This window comes from Belonocnema kinseyi, chromosome 4, assembly GCF_010883055.1.
Source record: "Belonocnema kinseyi isolate 2016_QV_RU_SX_M_011 chromosome 4, B_treatae_v1, whole genome shotgun sequence".
Taxonomy (NCBI): Eukaryota; Metazoa; Arthropoda; class Insecta; order Hymenoptera; family Cynipidae; genus Belonocnema; species Belonocnema kinseyi.
Genome location: NC_046660.1, coordinates 64,834,860 through 64,851,473, shown reverse-complemented (window position 1 = coordinate 64,851,473; position 16,614 = coordinate 64,834,860). Strand labels below are relative to the sequence as shown.

General features: G+C 31.3%; 1 protein-coding gene across 2 annotated transcripts in view; it reads left to right on the top strand.

The window, feature by feature from the left end:
* LOC117172149 (unconventional myosin-XV) overlaps window positions 1–16,614 on the top strand; it is a 169,953-nt gene that overhangs the window by 127,834 nt on the left and 25,505 nt on the right. For both annotated transcript variants that reach the window (XM_033359949.1, XM_033359950.1), the window contains exon 26: window positions 13,003–13,394. In XM_033359949.1, the coding sequence (XP_033215840.1) occupies window positions 13,003–13,394 (392 nt within the window). The remainder of the gene's footprint in view (window positions 1–13,002; window positions 13,395–16,614) is intronic.

Sequence of the window (16,614 nt, the reverse complement as noted above, 5' to 3'; positions counted from 1 at the left end):
GAAGTCTAATTGATTTATAGTTTTTCATATTAAATTCAATATAGTATTTAAACTAATGTCATTTGAAAGAAACAACGTCCTTGTAAAAGCAGTTATCACCTAGCGAAACATGTCATCCACTTGTTTCTTTTTTAAGTTCTTGAATAAGATCAGGAAAAAATAATTCATAATTTACCATTGGATTAAATTAAGAGAAAGTTCCTGATAAAATTCTCATGGGAAGAGCAGAAGATAATTTTACCTTATCTAGTAGTATTTGTCCACTTGGGTCTAATTAATCTCTTGGATTTTTTCTCATGATGTATGATTAGACATTCGAGGAGAAATCTGAGTAGCAAAAATTGCTCAGTTCCGGTGAAGTTGGAAGTATCCAGGCTTATAATCGAATAATCGTGACTGGACGTGGAAATTAGGTTTCGTATGAAATGTCCATAAAGCGATTTTTGAAGGATGTTGAAAACTTCCTAACGGTGCCAATTGAGGTTTTCGATCCTGGTTTAATTTTTTTCTGTCTGATGTGATTCTGGGACAAAATCGGCTTATGTAAATGCAACGTCACTTAATTCGTGAGTTGTTTGGCATTTCTTGTAGAATCACATAGATTCTCTCATGTTTTACTTACATGAGAGAGTACACAGTCATTCGCGACAAATTAATTTCTATCCACCATTCTCTTCCGGTGGATGTTCTGAAAGTACGATTTCTAATTTCTCCTTTTCCCTTGAATTCTCAATATTTTCTTTCTTTCACATTTATTTTTAATCAAGTGTAAAATCGAGCTTGACATGTGTGAGTACAGAATTCTTATTCTAACCATAATAACACAATTCTAGAGTGGATAAATATGGTGCCTGTCCAGGAAAGTTTAAAGTGAAGTGATTTTTTTCTAACAAAAAAATCAAGATGATGATGGAACGCGAGGTGTCGGACACTGAAGGGAATTTTTCCCGGAGGCTCGCCCATAATTGGGCAGAATTGCCAACCACTTTAAGAAGAAGACAAAAGCATCGGCCCGAGATTCTCAGCCAATTTACAGATTTCTCCGAGTCTTCGGAAAACGAATTTCGAAAAGTGGAAACAAGGCCCACGAACGTCCAAAGAATTGTCAAAAGATCAGAATTTCTTCGAAGACTTGAGCTTAATGACATTCGAAGGAATGACGACCATTTGGAAAAAAATGGCCACAGAAAATCAACCCCAGATCAATTTTATCGACCTCCAAGCGAATGCAGAAGATATTACGACGAAGAAAAATTGGGACAGCAAAGGCGAAGCCACTTTGCGAAATTTGATCCCAAGAGTATTTCGGATGAGGAAAGGAAAACGAATTCGCCCGACAGTCTTCTCGTGAAGTCTTCTGAATCTGAATCAAGCAGCGATGAATATGGTCACACTGATGACTCCGGAGCCTTTCTGGAAAAAGTTACAAATTTCGAAAAGGGATCGAGATTGAAGAAGTATAAGAACAAAGTTTTATATGAACAGGGAATACACAGTAATGGGTTTATTAAATTTTTTGCGAAGGACGAGTGGAAACGAAAAAACAAGCAAGAAGAGAAAACTTCCCCAGAGATTAATAAGCTGGATGTAAATAAAAATATCAAGAAAAATTCCAAGACTGAGATTCCGATCGGGAGGATTTTTGGAAGCAGTGATGCTTCCAAATCGAAGGAGGTGAAAAAGGATTATTTGGCTCATAGGTATGAGTATGAAAATATTCCGAGGATTGACATTTCGAAATTAGAGCAAAGGGCTCTTGCTGGTAAACTTAAGGAGTCGGAAAGTCAAAATATAACTCAGCCTACGATTGAACAACTCAGAATTGAGCAGGGATGCCAGCTTAGAAACACCAAAAATTCTGTTGTCTCGCAACAGATTAACAGATCCTGGAATAATAATATTACAGGTTTGGTTTTATTTCAAAGTAATTTGGCCATCTTGGGTTTTTTATAACATTTATTTTTAAATTTATTTTATTCATGATTAAATCCATTCCAAGTCAGGCAGAATCTCTCAGCGTGGAAATATGTTGTTTTTTATAGCAAATTTTAAGTGACACGTATTTTTCCTATTAGAGATCAAAAACTTCCACACAGTTAGGAATATTTGAAGTTTGATGTCTGTTAACAAAAAGTAAAATTGTTTCTTTAAACTTCTACAGTTTTTGATTTAATTCAGATGTTTCACTTCTCTTTTCCGATTTTGATAAGCTTCAAAATATCACATAATTTTGTAATATCCTGCATCATTTACGAGAATAAAATCGAAAATTATATTTTTATACAAGTAAAAACCCACATGACCTTAAAAATTGTTTAGTCTGCATAAAACTGAAAGGATTCCTTATTCATATTAACAGAAGTTCTTAAAAAATATTTTTAAATGTTTGAATTTTCCAAAAAATTTCTTTTCGTGTTTTCCAAATTTGAAAAAATAAAAATAAAAAAGAATTTCTGGAGAGACCCGCTCTTTTTATTTTTTTACTATATTTTTTATAGTTTCTACTTATTTAAGGAAGGCATCCTAAACATTTTATGCGAGATTAACCGTTTTTGAGGACTAAAACATTTGTTTCATAAAATATAATTTTCGCATTTTTCTCGGAAAAAGTGCTAGAAATCACAAAAGAGCAAGAGGTACTTTTCCTATAACTCTGGTAGGTGTTCAAACCCTTTGTCTAACATTTGTGTGTACTTCCCGTGTTCCCAACAAAAATACAAAATTAGATTTATGAAAAAAAATCCTCATGGCCAGAAAAATTGTTTAGTCCACATGTAACTCAGAGAATTTTTTTTTAGTATACGACAAAATTCAAATACACGTAGCTTCAGGGAATTCTTTCGTAAATTGTAAAAATACCAACAGTCTTCGAAATTTTGTTTGGATTTATCCTCCTCCCAGTGATAGGTAATTACAAAACCACGCATGTTACATGGACCGCGATGCGAGTCTTTTAACTCCTCGTTAGATCAGACGGCAGCGTTTCGTGTTTTTAATCGAAAATTCCGGCCTCGATTCCTGCTACCAGTATTTTTGGACATTTTTTTGTTGTTGCAATTCTCTATTCATTGTATTCAAATTAAGCTAAAATATAAATACGTAACTATTTGTTCATATAAAAAAAATCCTTGTACATTTTGTTGTTGAAAACGATCTCTTATTACTCTAATTTAAAAATATAGATAATATAATAATAATAATATAAAATGTCTTTCATTTGTATTATATTTTTATAGCATTTTATTGTACAATTTCTCTATATTTAATTGTTTATTTTATTCTTATTATACTTTTAACTTTTTTTTTATTTCATATCTAAATAATAACGAAAAAAAGTTCAGTTGAATGAAGAAAAATAACAACTTTCTATAAACCAATATTTTCTTGAAGTAAAAATTAATATGTTTGCTGGACTAAATTAAATTTAATAGCCAAATACAATAAAGAATTGGATTAAAAAAAATTGGAATAAAATTCCAGCAGCAAAAATTAAGCTGCCGCCTGATCTAACCAGAATGGAAAGACTCACATCGCGGTCCATATAACGTTCGTAAATTTTTTAATGGTCATTTTTCTCGATAAAAGCTGAAACTGCATTTTATTACTTCAGCATATTACAAATTTGATAATTACCTACTACTGGGAGGAGTATGAATCTAAAAACAATTCGGAAGGGCGTCGGTTATCTTTGCTCCAGCTAAACGATTTATTAGTGCTCTATCTTATACGAAATCTAGTTTCTCGCTTTTTTTTCTAAGAGGAATGATATTGGTCAAAATTATTTTATTTAAAGAGAAAGGTTATAAGAAAATCTTGGTATGCGTGTAATGCCAAGATAACTGGTTCATGAGGATTGTGTATCAACTAGTTATTATAGGAGTCACTTGTGCAACGAAGGCGTTGCTTTAATGTCTTGGGGACATTGTTAGAGTGCTCAGGAAATACTTTCAGAACAGGTAGATGATTGTTTTTAAAGGTTTTACGTAAGGTTTTTCATTTACCAAAAGGAGTAATTAGTTTAGAAATCTAAATTTTCACTTGGGATTCAGGATTTTCTATTTAGAAATAGTGAATAAACTGGGCATTGAAGATTTACGGTAGATGATTCCAATTTTATATAAAAAATTCCAAGTTGGCCAGGGTTTCCTAAATTTGATAACAAATATAAAATAATTTGTTTGAAAACCCCTAGATATAAATGGGCGTTCTCCAGATAGATCACGTCAACCAACGATGGATGAGCTTCGTTTGGAAGGTTTAATTCAAGATTTCTACAACAGCGATCAGATGTCTTCCCGATCCAGCTCGGAGCGGAAGATGGGTAAAATGGAGACCATTACGGAAGAGCATGACGGAAGTAAGCTAAGCGTGAGGGAGATTCTCAAACGATTCGAAGATTTGAGAACAAGAAGTGACTCCCAGAGTGATGAGAAATCCGGCGATAAAACACTCATGACCATTCAGGAGACCTTGGACAACTTTAAGGAGAAGGTCAATAATTATCAGGTCGAGACTTTTGTATCAGATTCACATACTTTAATCGAGCGATATACCTGGCCTTCGATTTCTCTTTTCTGTTTCGCGAAGAAAAAACTGAGTGACACTTTGAGGATCCTTTTTTTAACAGGATATCATTAAGAATTTCCAACACTTAAAAATCTAGCAAAAAGTATGATAAAAAGTCTCATTGATAACAATCGAAACCCAGAGCAACATTTTAAAGAATCTAGTTAGAAAGAAAGTTAACCTTTAATGCCTTTCCTTAATCAGTCATTTATTTTTAATTCATTAATGAGGCAGATTTTGGTTAAAAATTTAAATTGTGCTTTCTCTAGTCTGGGTAATTGATTAAGCTATTTGAAAAGGAGGCTGTAAATCCTTCTTTGTGAGGTACTTTACAAATAGTGCTCAATTCTCCCTATTCAAATGTTTGATAACTTTTTCAATTTTATTTAACATATTTATGAAGTATGAAAGTTGGAAGACCGATGAGTAGAATGATCGATGAGACTTCGTTTTGCTCCTTATTAATGCTCCCGTTATACAGGACACGTGTGCTCTCGCAGGTGGAAGTTCTCGAATCTCTCTTTTTTTTTAACCACTCCCAACGATGCATACCATATTATAACACTTCTACGCTAATCCGGAAACCCATTAGCAATTTATAGTGCGAGCTTCTCGTTTAAGATGCACTGGTATTTTTTCCGACCTTCTCCATATCAGCAATTAATTTAATTGTGTGAAATATTCACCCAGAAGTGCTAGATAATCTACGAAAATAAATAATGTACTTTTCCTCTATCTGTGAGAAGAGATAGCTATTTCTAGAAAACTTATCTGTAGGAAACTTTAATAGATCAGACAGGGTGGTCACTGGACCGGGGAACCTAGAAAACCGTCAATTTTTCGAGACCGAAAAATGGCAGTGAATTTATTTTTTGGCGGGAATTCTACAACATTTTTAGACGAAAAATCTACCCAATCACTTGGAATATCACAAATATCACGTGATATAATGCAATTTAAAATAAGTTCGATTTTAACTTTTTATCTATGGTAAATTTAGTTGTGAACTTGTTTATTTATGAAATCATTATATTTACTATGACTACTTCTGAAGTCTTTTATTCTAGAAAATTGATATTTTAGGTCTTTATTTTTAAGCGTGCATTTTCAATGTAAAGAAATTGAAAATGCACTTTTGTTGGTCTAAACGATAAAAAATGTTTGGATTCCTTAGTCTTTGATAAAAAACGTTTAAGTTGATCAGCTGTAAATATAAATTAATTAATGATCTTCAAAATTGAACTCAAATTGCGTTATTAAAACTGGAATAATAATTGATTTTACAAGACGATTCTGAATCTGTTCAAAAATAAACAATTTACAGTCTTTGATGTTGAAAATTGATCTGCTTCAATTCGAAAGCCTTAGTTGTTAAACAAATTAGAACCTCCGATTGAATTTTTTGTAAACTAATTTAAATTAGAGAATAGTTGCAAATTAATAAATTCAATATAGATTAAAATATTCTTTTAGTCTAATATATTCCATTTTTATCAATTTAATTTGAAATTTTTTAGTATGTATCAATATTGTACTATTTATTTAAAATGAACATTTATAAATTAAATATTCAAAACTAAATAATTTTAAACCTATTTTTTTCTTTAACATTGCATAGTGCTAAATGTAAACTCTGAAAGTAAAAAAAAGTATATTTTGAAGATTTTTATTAGATTGGAAAGGAAAGATTTTTGGTTTTTAATATGTTATAAATTGGAAGAGGCCTTTTTTGTTTTCATAATTTTTATTAAGTTGAAAGGGATGACATTTTTTCCTCAATTGGAAGAGGCCAGTTTTTAATTTTTTAAATTTGTATTGCTTTGGAAAAGACGAGATTTTTTTTTTAATTAGGAGAGGCCATTTTTTTCTAGAACTTTAATTTAGTTGAAGGGAGGTTCTTTTTATGTATTCAATCATTTTTCGGAATTGAATGAAGGTCATTTTTTATGTTTAACATTTTGATTGAGTTGTAAGGGAGGAAATTATGAATACATTTTTTTGTTTTTCTTTTTGTTTGAAGATTTTTATTGAGTAGGTTATTTTCGTTATTAATTGTTTTGTTCATCTGGAAGCGGCCAATTTTTTCTTTTTAATATTTTAATTATACGGAACATTTTTCAAGTTTATTCAAAAGATTTCTTTTACGTAACGTATTTATTATTAAACAATTGAATTACAATTTTTTGAACGAAAGTTTTTTTAGCTTTAATTTGGAAATTTTACAAATTTAAAAGAGTTTAATTTTGGCGGCTAAAATTTTCAATTCAGTTTTGATTACTAATTCTAATATAGGTTATGTTATTAACACTTATACTATAGTTATTTTGAGGTGCTACTTACAAATATAATCACGAAGATATTAAAAAAATGACTCCTTCCCTTTTCCAGCTCAAAAATTAGAAATTTAAATCTTAAAATATGTTATGAACATTTCTAATTGATTAAAGAAACATTTATTTAACATATTTTGATCCTAATATTAAATATTAATATTGATCAACAATTAGTGAATTTCATCATTGCAAATGTTTTTTGGTTCACCCCGATTAATATTTTACTTTTTTACTAGAAAGATTGTTTTACAAAAGGTTGCAAATCATTTAGTCCAAAATTCGGAAAATTTCTCTAAGTAAACAAATAACGAAAATATCTTCAGATTTAAGAGTTCGAATTTATTAATTTCAATTACATTAAGAAATTGTTGCGAACCTGGAAAACCCCAGGAATTTTTTCCCTCGATTAAAACGGCACCGTTTTAGGACTACTTGTAATAGTCACACAAATGGGATCAGAATTTAAGAAAGAAAGAAGTTTTGTAATTTTTTTTTAAATATCCTTACCCATGCAGAGAGGCTTAGCTAATTGTACACATGTTTTTATCGCCTACTTTAGAGAGACGTCGACCCTGACCTAGATAATCGTTAATGCATCGAGATTCGCCATAAAATGCTGATACAGTTACCCAGTGATTAAAGAGAACACTAAAAGCGTTCGGATTACGCCTGTTTCATCTCTCAATGTGCAACGCCTTGGGATCATTTCGCTTGTCCAGGAAGAAATAATCCTGACTTGATATAAATAACTTCTCAAGCAATGTTAAAAAAGCAGGAATCGTATTTCCCAGTTGCATCACTTGTTCTCGCTTCTCTGATTCCCGTCATGCTACACTGATCCTAATTCCTAAATCATTCTCTGCAATTTTTTTCAACGCCATGATTATCTCTACGTGTTGAATTGCACTTTGCAATGAGAGTCGGTTCATTGATTTACCTTAAAACAGGTCAAGGGTTTTCCAGTAAACTGACAAGGATCCGTAGCTCAAAATATAACAAATTCAAACAAAATTAATTACAGGAATCACAGACCTTTCTCTTTTTTTTTACTTAATCCCATTTTTACACCCTAAATTTGAAAAACACATAAAATCTAGAATTTGGACCAAATTTTTTCTCGCCATGCTACACTGATCCTAATTCTTAAATCATTCCCTATAATTTGTTTCAACAATATGATTGTCTCTTCTTTTTGAATTGCAATTTGCAATTAGAGTTAATTTATTGCTTTGCTTTAGAACTAGTCATGACGATTCCCGTAAACTGACTAGGACCCATACCTAAAAATATAACAACATCAAATGAACCTTTCTGTGTGGTCGTGATTTCATTTTTTTACTAAAGTGGACCTACAGTCTCACAGACCTTAGTAAATATTTATTTATATATAATTATAACACAGAAAAAAGAGAAGATAAACTTCGCATCGATTTCCGAGGAAAGATTCTCTGCCACAAAAATTAACTTCACAAGATAAACTTTACACAAATATCGGTTAAACTTTCTTTTGTTTTTCCATGACAAACACATGTTTTTTCAAAGACGCGAAGTTGGCTAAACAAAACTTTATCGCTCTAAAAAATTGCCCGCAACAAATTTTATTCTTAGTTTTTTCTGTACATCCATACTTCCATACTAATTTTTCACTTTTTGCTCAAATGAGGGATAATCGGGACGTGAAACTTTTTGAGACGGCCGTATTCCATACTGTGGGTACCCGCATCAAGCTCAAATTTATTCGTATGTGACTTCTTGTGTTTTAAATACCCTGGAACAAATTGAAACAGAAATATGAAATTACAAAGCTACCGTGGACGTGCGGTCTCACGGGCCGTCTGTAAGCTTTCAATTGTTATTCCTCACCAATTACACGCTGAGCCGCACTTGTCAACCTACTGATAAAAATAAATTAGAAAAATATAGTGATTAGAGATTAGAGAATAATTAATCAGAATCTATCAACTAATAAAAATATATTTAGAAAATTCAAACATCAGAATTTTTCAATTCTGTTGTTTATCTATTTTTCAATCTTTGATTTTTATAATTTTTTCTGATTTATTTTTATCTCTAGAAAGTGATAAAATATTTATATGACTTTTTAAACCTAGCCAGAAAGTATTTTTTAAACACAAAAATGATTAGAAAACTTGCTAATGACACAGAAAAAGCGGGGGGTAAACCGAGGTAAACTTTCCGCGAATACAGACGTGTAATGTGCTACTTCTAGCGTTGTCCGCCGGACATATATGAGATTCATTGCGGAAAGTTGACCTCAGTTTAGAATGCCCAACTCGAGTTGACCCTGCTTCATCGATTATCTTTAACATTTCGTACCCTCAGTTTTTTCTGTGGAAAAGACATTGCTCTTAGATCGCACTTTCATTCAATATTCATGAAGCACCTAAATGTTATAAAAAGTTCTTAATAATAAATGGAATCCGCTTTTAATCCTAAAAGAAACTAGAAATAGCGACAGAAAAAATTGTCATTTGTATTTTAATTTATAACCCTAGAAGCTATTTCACTATGAGAATGTTTTCCAACATTACCAAATATTCTTTATCAGAATTTCAATGGATACGAAAAATTGAATAGATGCAGTGGAAATTGCTTGAAGGGAATGTATGAGCCAAGACCTTAGGATTTCAACGTGCTGATGAACACATGCAAATTTGTTGCGACAATAAACGTCTCATTGCATCTAAATGATTGTTTTCAAGTCTAGCCACTTATTTACAGAATTTGCATCACGCGAATTTTCCAGCCGATTAGCTACAAAATGTTATTCGTGTATCCAATCTGACTTGCGACATTATGCGGAGGTTGATCAACGCAGGAATGATTCTGCGTATTAAAATTGTGCAAACGTGATTGGTCAAGGAAAATTAATGAATTCCTGTCTATGTTTATTAGATATACTTCAAGAAAGAAGTTTTTCAAGCTGAAAATATAGAATTTCGCTGCAGCCCCTAATAATTTCGTTAATTATGGAATTAAGAGATAGAGAGATTTCAGACTTCTTCAAAGAATTTCCTTATTGTCAGATTTTGCACTCATTCCCCGATTCCCCTCTTTTCCCCTGTTTTAGAAGTTCCTCCTTTTCTCCCTATTTTCAAGAAACTTCCCCTTTTACTCGCTTTTTCTGGGTTTTCGCTTAAATGCGAATTGAATTAGTAAAACTAATTTTTAATAGAATTGATAGAGTCTACTATTATCTTTTCGTTTGAGAACTTATTTTTTTGTTAAAAGTTTTATTATTCAGTTGAAAATTGAATTGCTTTTTTAAAAATAAACGATTTTGTTAAGGTTATCATTTTTGTTTGAAAGTTCCACTATTTTGTCGAATATTCGTCTTTTTGGGTTAAAAATTCAACTATTTTCGTAGAAAATCCACCTTTTTTTTCAAAAATTCCTCGTTTTAGCTTCAAAATTTAAAAGATTAATTAAATTTTTTTTAGACTGAAAAATTTTTTTGGTTTGAAAATTAAACTATTTTATAGAAAAATTCGTCTTTTTGTTTTGGAAATTAATTAATTTGGTTAATAATTCAACCATTTTTTAAACAGTCACATTCTTCAGTCGAAAATTCGACTACTGCTTGAACGTTGAAGTAATTTGTAAACAAAATTTTTTTTTTGAAGATTCATGTCTTTGATAAAAAATTTATTTATTTTATTGCAAATTAACAAAGTGAAATATTTTCTGCTTTAAATATAAGCTATTACATTTTTCGTATTCGTTATTACAATTTTTCTTGAAAACGTAACTGTTTTGTAAAATTTTGTTTATTTGGCTGAAAATTTAAACAGTTTGTTAGAAAATTCAACTAAATTTATTTGAATGTTCAACCCGTTTAGTTGAAATTTCTTTTTAGAAAATTCGTCTTTTTGGTAGAAAACTAATCTTTTTGGTCGGAACTTCATTTTTTTGAGTTGCAAATTCCACCATTTTGATATAAAATTAACTTTTTTTTGCAAATTCAAAAATTTTTTTAAAACATTCATCTGTTTGACTTGAAATTCCAACATTTTATAAGATTATTAAACTATTTGGGTAAAAATTCAACTGTTTTGTTAAAAATTAACTTTTTTGTTGAAACTTTATATTTTTAGGTAAAAAATTCAATTTTTTTTAGAAATCTCGTCTTTTTGGATTAGAAATTTAAAAACTTGTACAGAAAATTCCACTATTTTGTTGAAAATGGACTTTTTTTACTGAAAAGTCATATTTCAGTGTTGAAATTTCAGCTCTTTTGTTGAATATTTATCTATTTACATTGAAGTTCAATTATTTGGTTGTAAATGCAAGTATTTCTTTTGACAATAATTTTTTTGGCTGAAAATTCAACTATTTTGATGAAAATGCAAAATGTTTCGACTTAAAACTTATGATTATGGTACCTAAATAAGTTTATTTAAAAGAGTTTGTCCCTCTGCTTTCCTAAAAAATCACCCTATTTGGCTGGTTTGAGAGCTAGCATTTTGGGTTTGCAAAATCTGCATTGCAGAACTTTTCCACTTGTGAGAACCCTTAAAATAAGCTGTGCCAACTGGTCGTTCGTTTATAAAAATTAGGGAACTAAACAAGGGTTGATCAAGGCGATCACGCTAGAGTCTGATCTTCTAATAAGGTAATTCGACTTGATTACTAAGTACCCTGGGGGCCGAGAAACGCGGAATCGAGATTGTACCGGTTGCAGGAACGACGCATTCCTCGCAAAGGAGCGAGTCGGGAATATTTGCGGGACGTGTACCGGTATTCGATCGCGTGGAGGAACGAGTTCTTCGCGTGAGAGATCGATCGGGATCCAGGGTAGGACGTTCATGTCCAATGAAAAAGAATTCATAAGATCGATAACAATTTTCTCGCATGGTTACCTCCAGGATTGACTGATTTAGAGGATAAGAAAGAGCCCCAGAAATGAAATTCTATTCGAGGTGAAAGGGGTAAAAATGATTGGCGATGGTGCATGCGATCAATATTCAATCTGATCAATTTCAGGCTTCACAGTCTTTCTCCTTTTTTTTTAAGAATGCCTCAGTTATTTCCTTTTTTAAGAACACTTTACCCTTTAGGGTGTCGTAGCCCCGGGCAGAAATCATTTTAGTATCAGTCGGGTATCCGTCCATCCGTCCGTCGTACGACTCAATATGGAGATAGCGCCTAAAACTAACATTATACCCAAAATCTACATAGGAGCGAAAATTTAGATATGGCCCAAATTCGAAATAGGGCCCAAAACTGATACACCTGACTGTCGGATTAGCCACTCGCGGTTTATTAATTCCCAAAACTGCTGGCCCACGCAGTTTCTCGATACTTGCAGGTGACCCCTAACACTATGGCTAAACCGAGAGTCAAGTATATAGCGCCCAAAATGGACACAGGGCCCAAAATAGATATAAGAACAAAATTGTGATTAGGTTCAAAATAGACATTGGGCTCAAATTCAGCATAAAACTCAAAATTGATATAGGGCCAGGGGTACGAAACCCTTTATCTATCTATGAAAATTCGTCGTTTTAAGTAAAAAATTCAACTGTCGTCTATAAAATGGCTTTTTTTTTGCTTGACAAATCAACTATTTTGTTAAAATTTCATCTTTTCAGGTTAAAAATTGAACTATTCTATTAGGGATTCAACTATTTTTTTAAAAAGTCTTCATTTTTGGTCAAAAATTAAATTTTTTGTTTCAAATTCGTCTTTTTGGATAGAAAATTTTAGCTTTTAGATTAAAAATTAATTTTTTTTTGTAGACAAGTTGTGGATTGGACATTCAACTGCCTTTTAAGAATTTCTTCTGTTTTGCTTGAAGATTCGACTGTTTGGTTAAACATGTCTCTTTTGGAAGAAAATAAGTCTTTTTTGGTTGGAAATTCAACTATTTTTTCGAAAGTGAAATATATTTCGACGTGAAATCTTAAGCATTTTATATTGAATGCAACATACCTACTTACAAATTAATTTCATTCAAAATAATGCATTCCACTGTTATTATCCCACATTGTCGTGAGAAATCACTCTATTTTCCCTGTTTTGAGAGATAGAAAACTGCAATGTAGTATCCTTTAATAAAATTTGACCTTCGCTTTGATTTCAGGTCGACCATAAACCGTCGCACAAGTCGATTCATCACGAGAACCACGTCTCGCAGATCACCAAGTCGATTCAATCACAGGCCAATCACGCACCTTCCCACACGGTCCACAACCAGTCACACAACCAATCCAATTTCAATCACGTAAATGATCATGAAGGCCACTCTTCGGCCACGCGGGTCTCGAACCATGTATCAGCTGCAAACCAGATCAACAACGTGCATCACCAGAAGAACCAGATCAACAAAAACGTTCAGAATCAGGAATGGCGGCATCAGGAAGACACTGGAAGATCACAGGAAGAGAGCATATACGAGAGTGGACCTGTCATCAACGACGGAAAGCATTCGTTGTTGCAATATGCAATGCTCAATTTCAGACAGAGCACCGAAAAGTAAGTATACCTACCTCAACCATTCATTTTCATGTTTTGTCAACTCTTGCCTAAAATACAATCAAGATCTTTCAAAACTCTGTGATACAAATATAATAGATTATACGACTATAGATATTATTATAATGTTTCGAATATAATAGGACATTCATCTCTATTTCTGGATTATTGTACTTTGACTAGAAATGGAAGAGATTTGTACAAAAGATACCAGAAATACAATAATCAGACCATTATGGGATAGAACTCCTTCTGTTTTTTTCCTAAACTTGAATTTGGAATTTATCATTAGAAAATAATAATCTGGACGTTTTTCATTTAACCTAAAAGAGACTTCTCACTACTGAAACAATTTAATAGGGTTCGATACAAGTCTTTTATGAATAAGATTTGATTAATCCAGTTAGATAAAAGCAGAGACAAAAACCTTCTGATATTCCGAAAATAGGACTTAATACATGTCTTGCACCGATTAAATTTGATACAATTTTATTGAAAATATGTTCATAGAAGAGTAGAGATTTTGCCTAAACTAGAAATGGAAGAGATTGGTACAAAAGAAGCCAGAAATACAAAAAATAGACCACTATGGAATAGAATTCTCCGTTTTTTCCTAAACTTGGATTTAGGATTTATCATTAGAAAAGAATCTGAACGTTGTGCTATTAATCTAAAATTGAGTCCTCCCTACTGAAACGATTTAATAGGGTTTGATACAAGTCGTGTATGGATAAGATTTGATTGATACAGTTAGATAAACACAGAGACAAAAACTTCCCAGATTCTGAAACGTAGGATTTGATGCAAAACTTTGTTGTGGTTTAAGATGTAATAGGGTTTGATAGAAAAGAATAAGATTTCTGAACGAATAAAATTTGATAGAATTTTACGATAGTCCGAAAATAGGATTTGATAAAGGTTTTGTACCGATAAGAGTTGATAAAAATTTATTGAAAATATGTTGGTGGCAGAGTACAGAATTTCTAGACTGATTGAAATTGACAGAAAAGTGTATCAAATGTCTTGATAGATTTAGAATATAATAGGACATTTTGTCTCCATTTCTGGATTATTGTACCTAAACCAAAATCCAGAAATACAAAAAACAGACCATTATGGGATAGAACTATATCTTTTTTCCTAAACTTGGATTTGGGATTTATCATTAGCAAAGAATCTGAATCTTTTGCTATTCATCAAAAAGATATTAGTCCCTGCTGAAAAAGTTTTCTAGGATTAGAAACAAGTCTTGTGTGGCTAAGATTTGATTTACAAAATTGGATACAAAGTTCCCAGATTCTGGAACGTAGGATTTGTTACAAAACTTTAGTGTGAATTTGACAGAAAGATCTATCAATTGTGCTGATGGATTTTGATTTGTGAAATCCATTTAATTGAATTTGATATGGTTTCCACTTATTTCCTGCGAACAAGAAAAAGTTTACTCGCGACATTGCTGCATTACAATCCATTTAATTTCAGTCTATTCAGATTTAATTTTCCCACATAAGTAGGAGAGAAAGGATTCACCAGAAGACCAGAATAATCCACTAATGCCTTTTATTCTCTAATCTTAAATGAGAAAGTTATAAATGACCCTGAATGCACAATGGTATAATTAGAATTGACGTGAGTAAAAAACAAGTAGATTCTTCTTTTCAAACCAAAAGAAAGAGTAAGTCAACTAGGTTTCCCTGCATTGTGATCAGATGAAATGAATACTAAGGAAAGTACTTTTACGATACACTTCCATTCTTGATAGTTCACTATTAAAATCATAACATTATTTTCTTTAATAGTAGCAAATGCTCGTGCGCGAAGCGCTCATTCATGTTCTCTGGATTTTTGCTTACTAACTTTTAAAATTTAAATAATTTCAAAATTGTTTGAAAATTTGAATTTTGAATAAAAAACTTTCCAAATGAACAAAGTTTGGATTAGGTAAAATTTAAAAAAATGTCAACATTTCGAATGAAATAAAAAGGAATTGAACGTGTATAATTTCCAAATAAAAGTGTTTCAAATTCAATAATTAAATTTTTCCGTTTTGAAAATTGAACTATTTCGTTGAAGACTCGTATTTTTTGGACAAATTCAACACTTTTTTATTTAAATTAAAATCTTTCTTGGATGAAAAATCAACTATTACATCAATGTAGTTAAAAGTTCTTCTTTTTGGTTGAACATTGAACCATTTGGTTGAAATTTGATTATATTGATTGAGGATTCATTTTTTAACTGGAAATGCAACAATTCCATTTTTTGTTACAAATTGACATTTAAATACAAAATTGATCTTTCTGAATTAAAATAAAACTATTTGGTTGGAAATTTAACTATTTTATTACAAATTAATTTATTTTAAAATTCGATTTTTTGGTAGAAAATTAACCCTTTTGGTGAAAATTCGTGTTTTTGACAGAAGATGAATATTCTTGGTTGAAAATTCATCTTTTTTGTTAAAATTTCAACTATTTTGTTAAAAATTCGTATTTTTTGTTTTCATTCAATTGGTTGAAAATTCATTTTTTTTGGAGGACACATTTTTTGCTGGAAATTTTTCTATTTCATTTTTGTTTGAATGATTGTATTTTTTAGTTGAATCTTGAACTATTTGGTTGAAAATTCATATTAATTGTTTCGAAATTAATTTTTCTCAAATTCATCTTTGCGGGCATAAAATTCAACTGTTTTATTTTCAATTCCATTTTTTACGTTGAAAAGTTAACTCTTTTTTCATTCTTCTTTTTTTGTTAGAAAATTCATCGTATTAATTGAAAGTTCATCTTTCTTAGGTTAGAAATTCAGTCACTAGTTTCATAATTCAACTACTTATTTGTTAGAAAATTTATCCATTTTGTTACAAATTGAACTATTCCGTTCTAGTCATCTCTTTTGGTCGAAAATTTAACTGTCTTGTTGAAAATTTGTCCTTTTGATTTGAAAATTCATAATTTATGGTAGAAAAGTCATCCACCTTACAAGGAACCCTTATGTAGGTGTCCACCTCCGATTTTCTTTGTTTTATTTATTAATTTAATTATTTCATATATACGAGGGTAGTTCAATAAGTCCTTAGAATGACCAACAGATGGCGCGCGAATCGCTCCAAATCACATCTGAGTTTACGTATTTTTATAACCAATTGAAAAAAAAAATTGTTCGTTAAGAAAAATGGAAAAAAACGAGTTCAGAGCGGTAATCAAACATTTTCATTTAA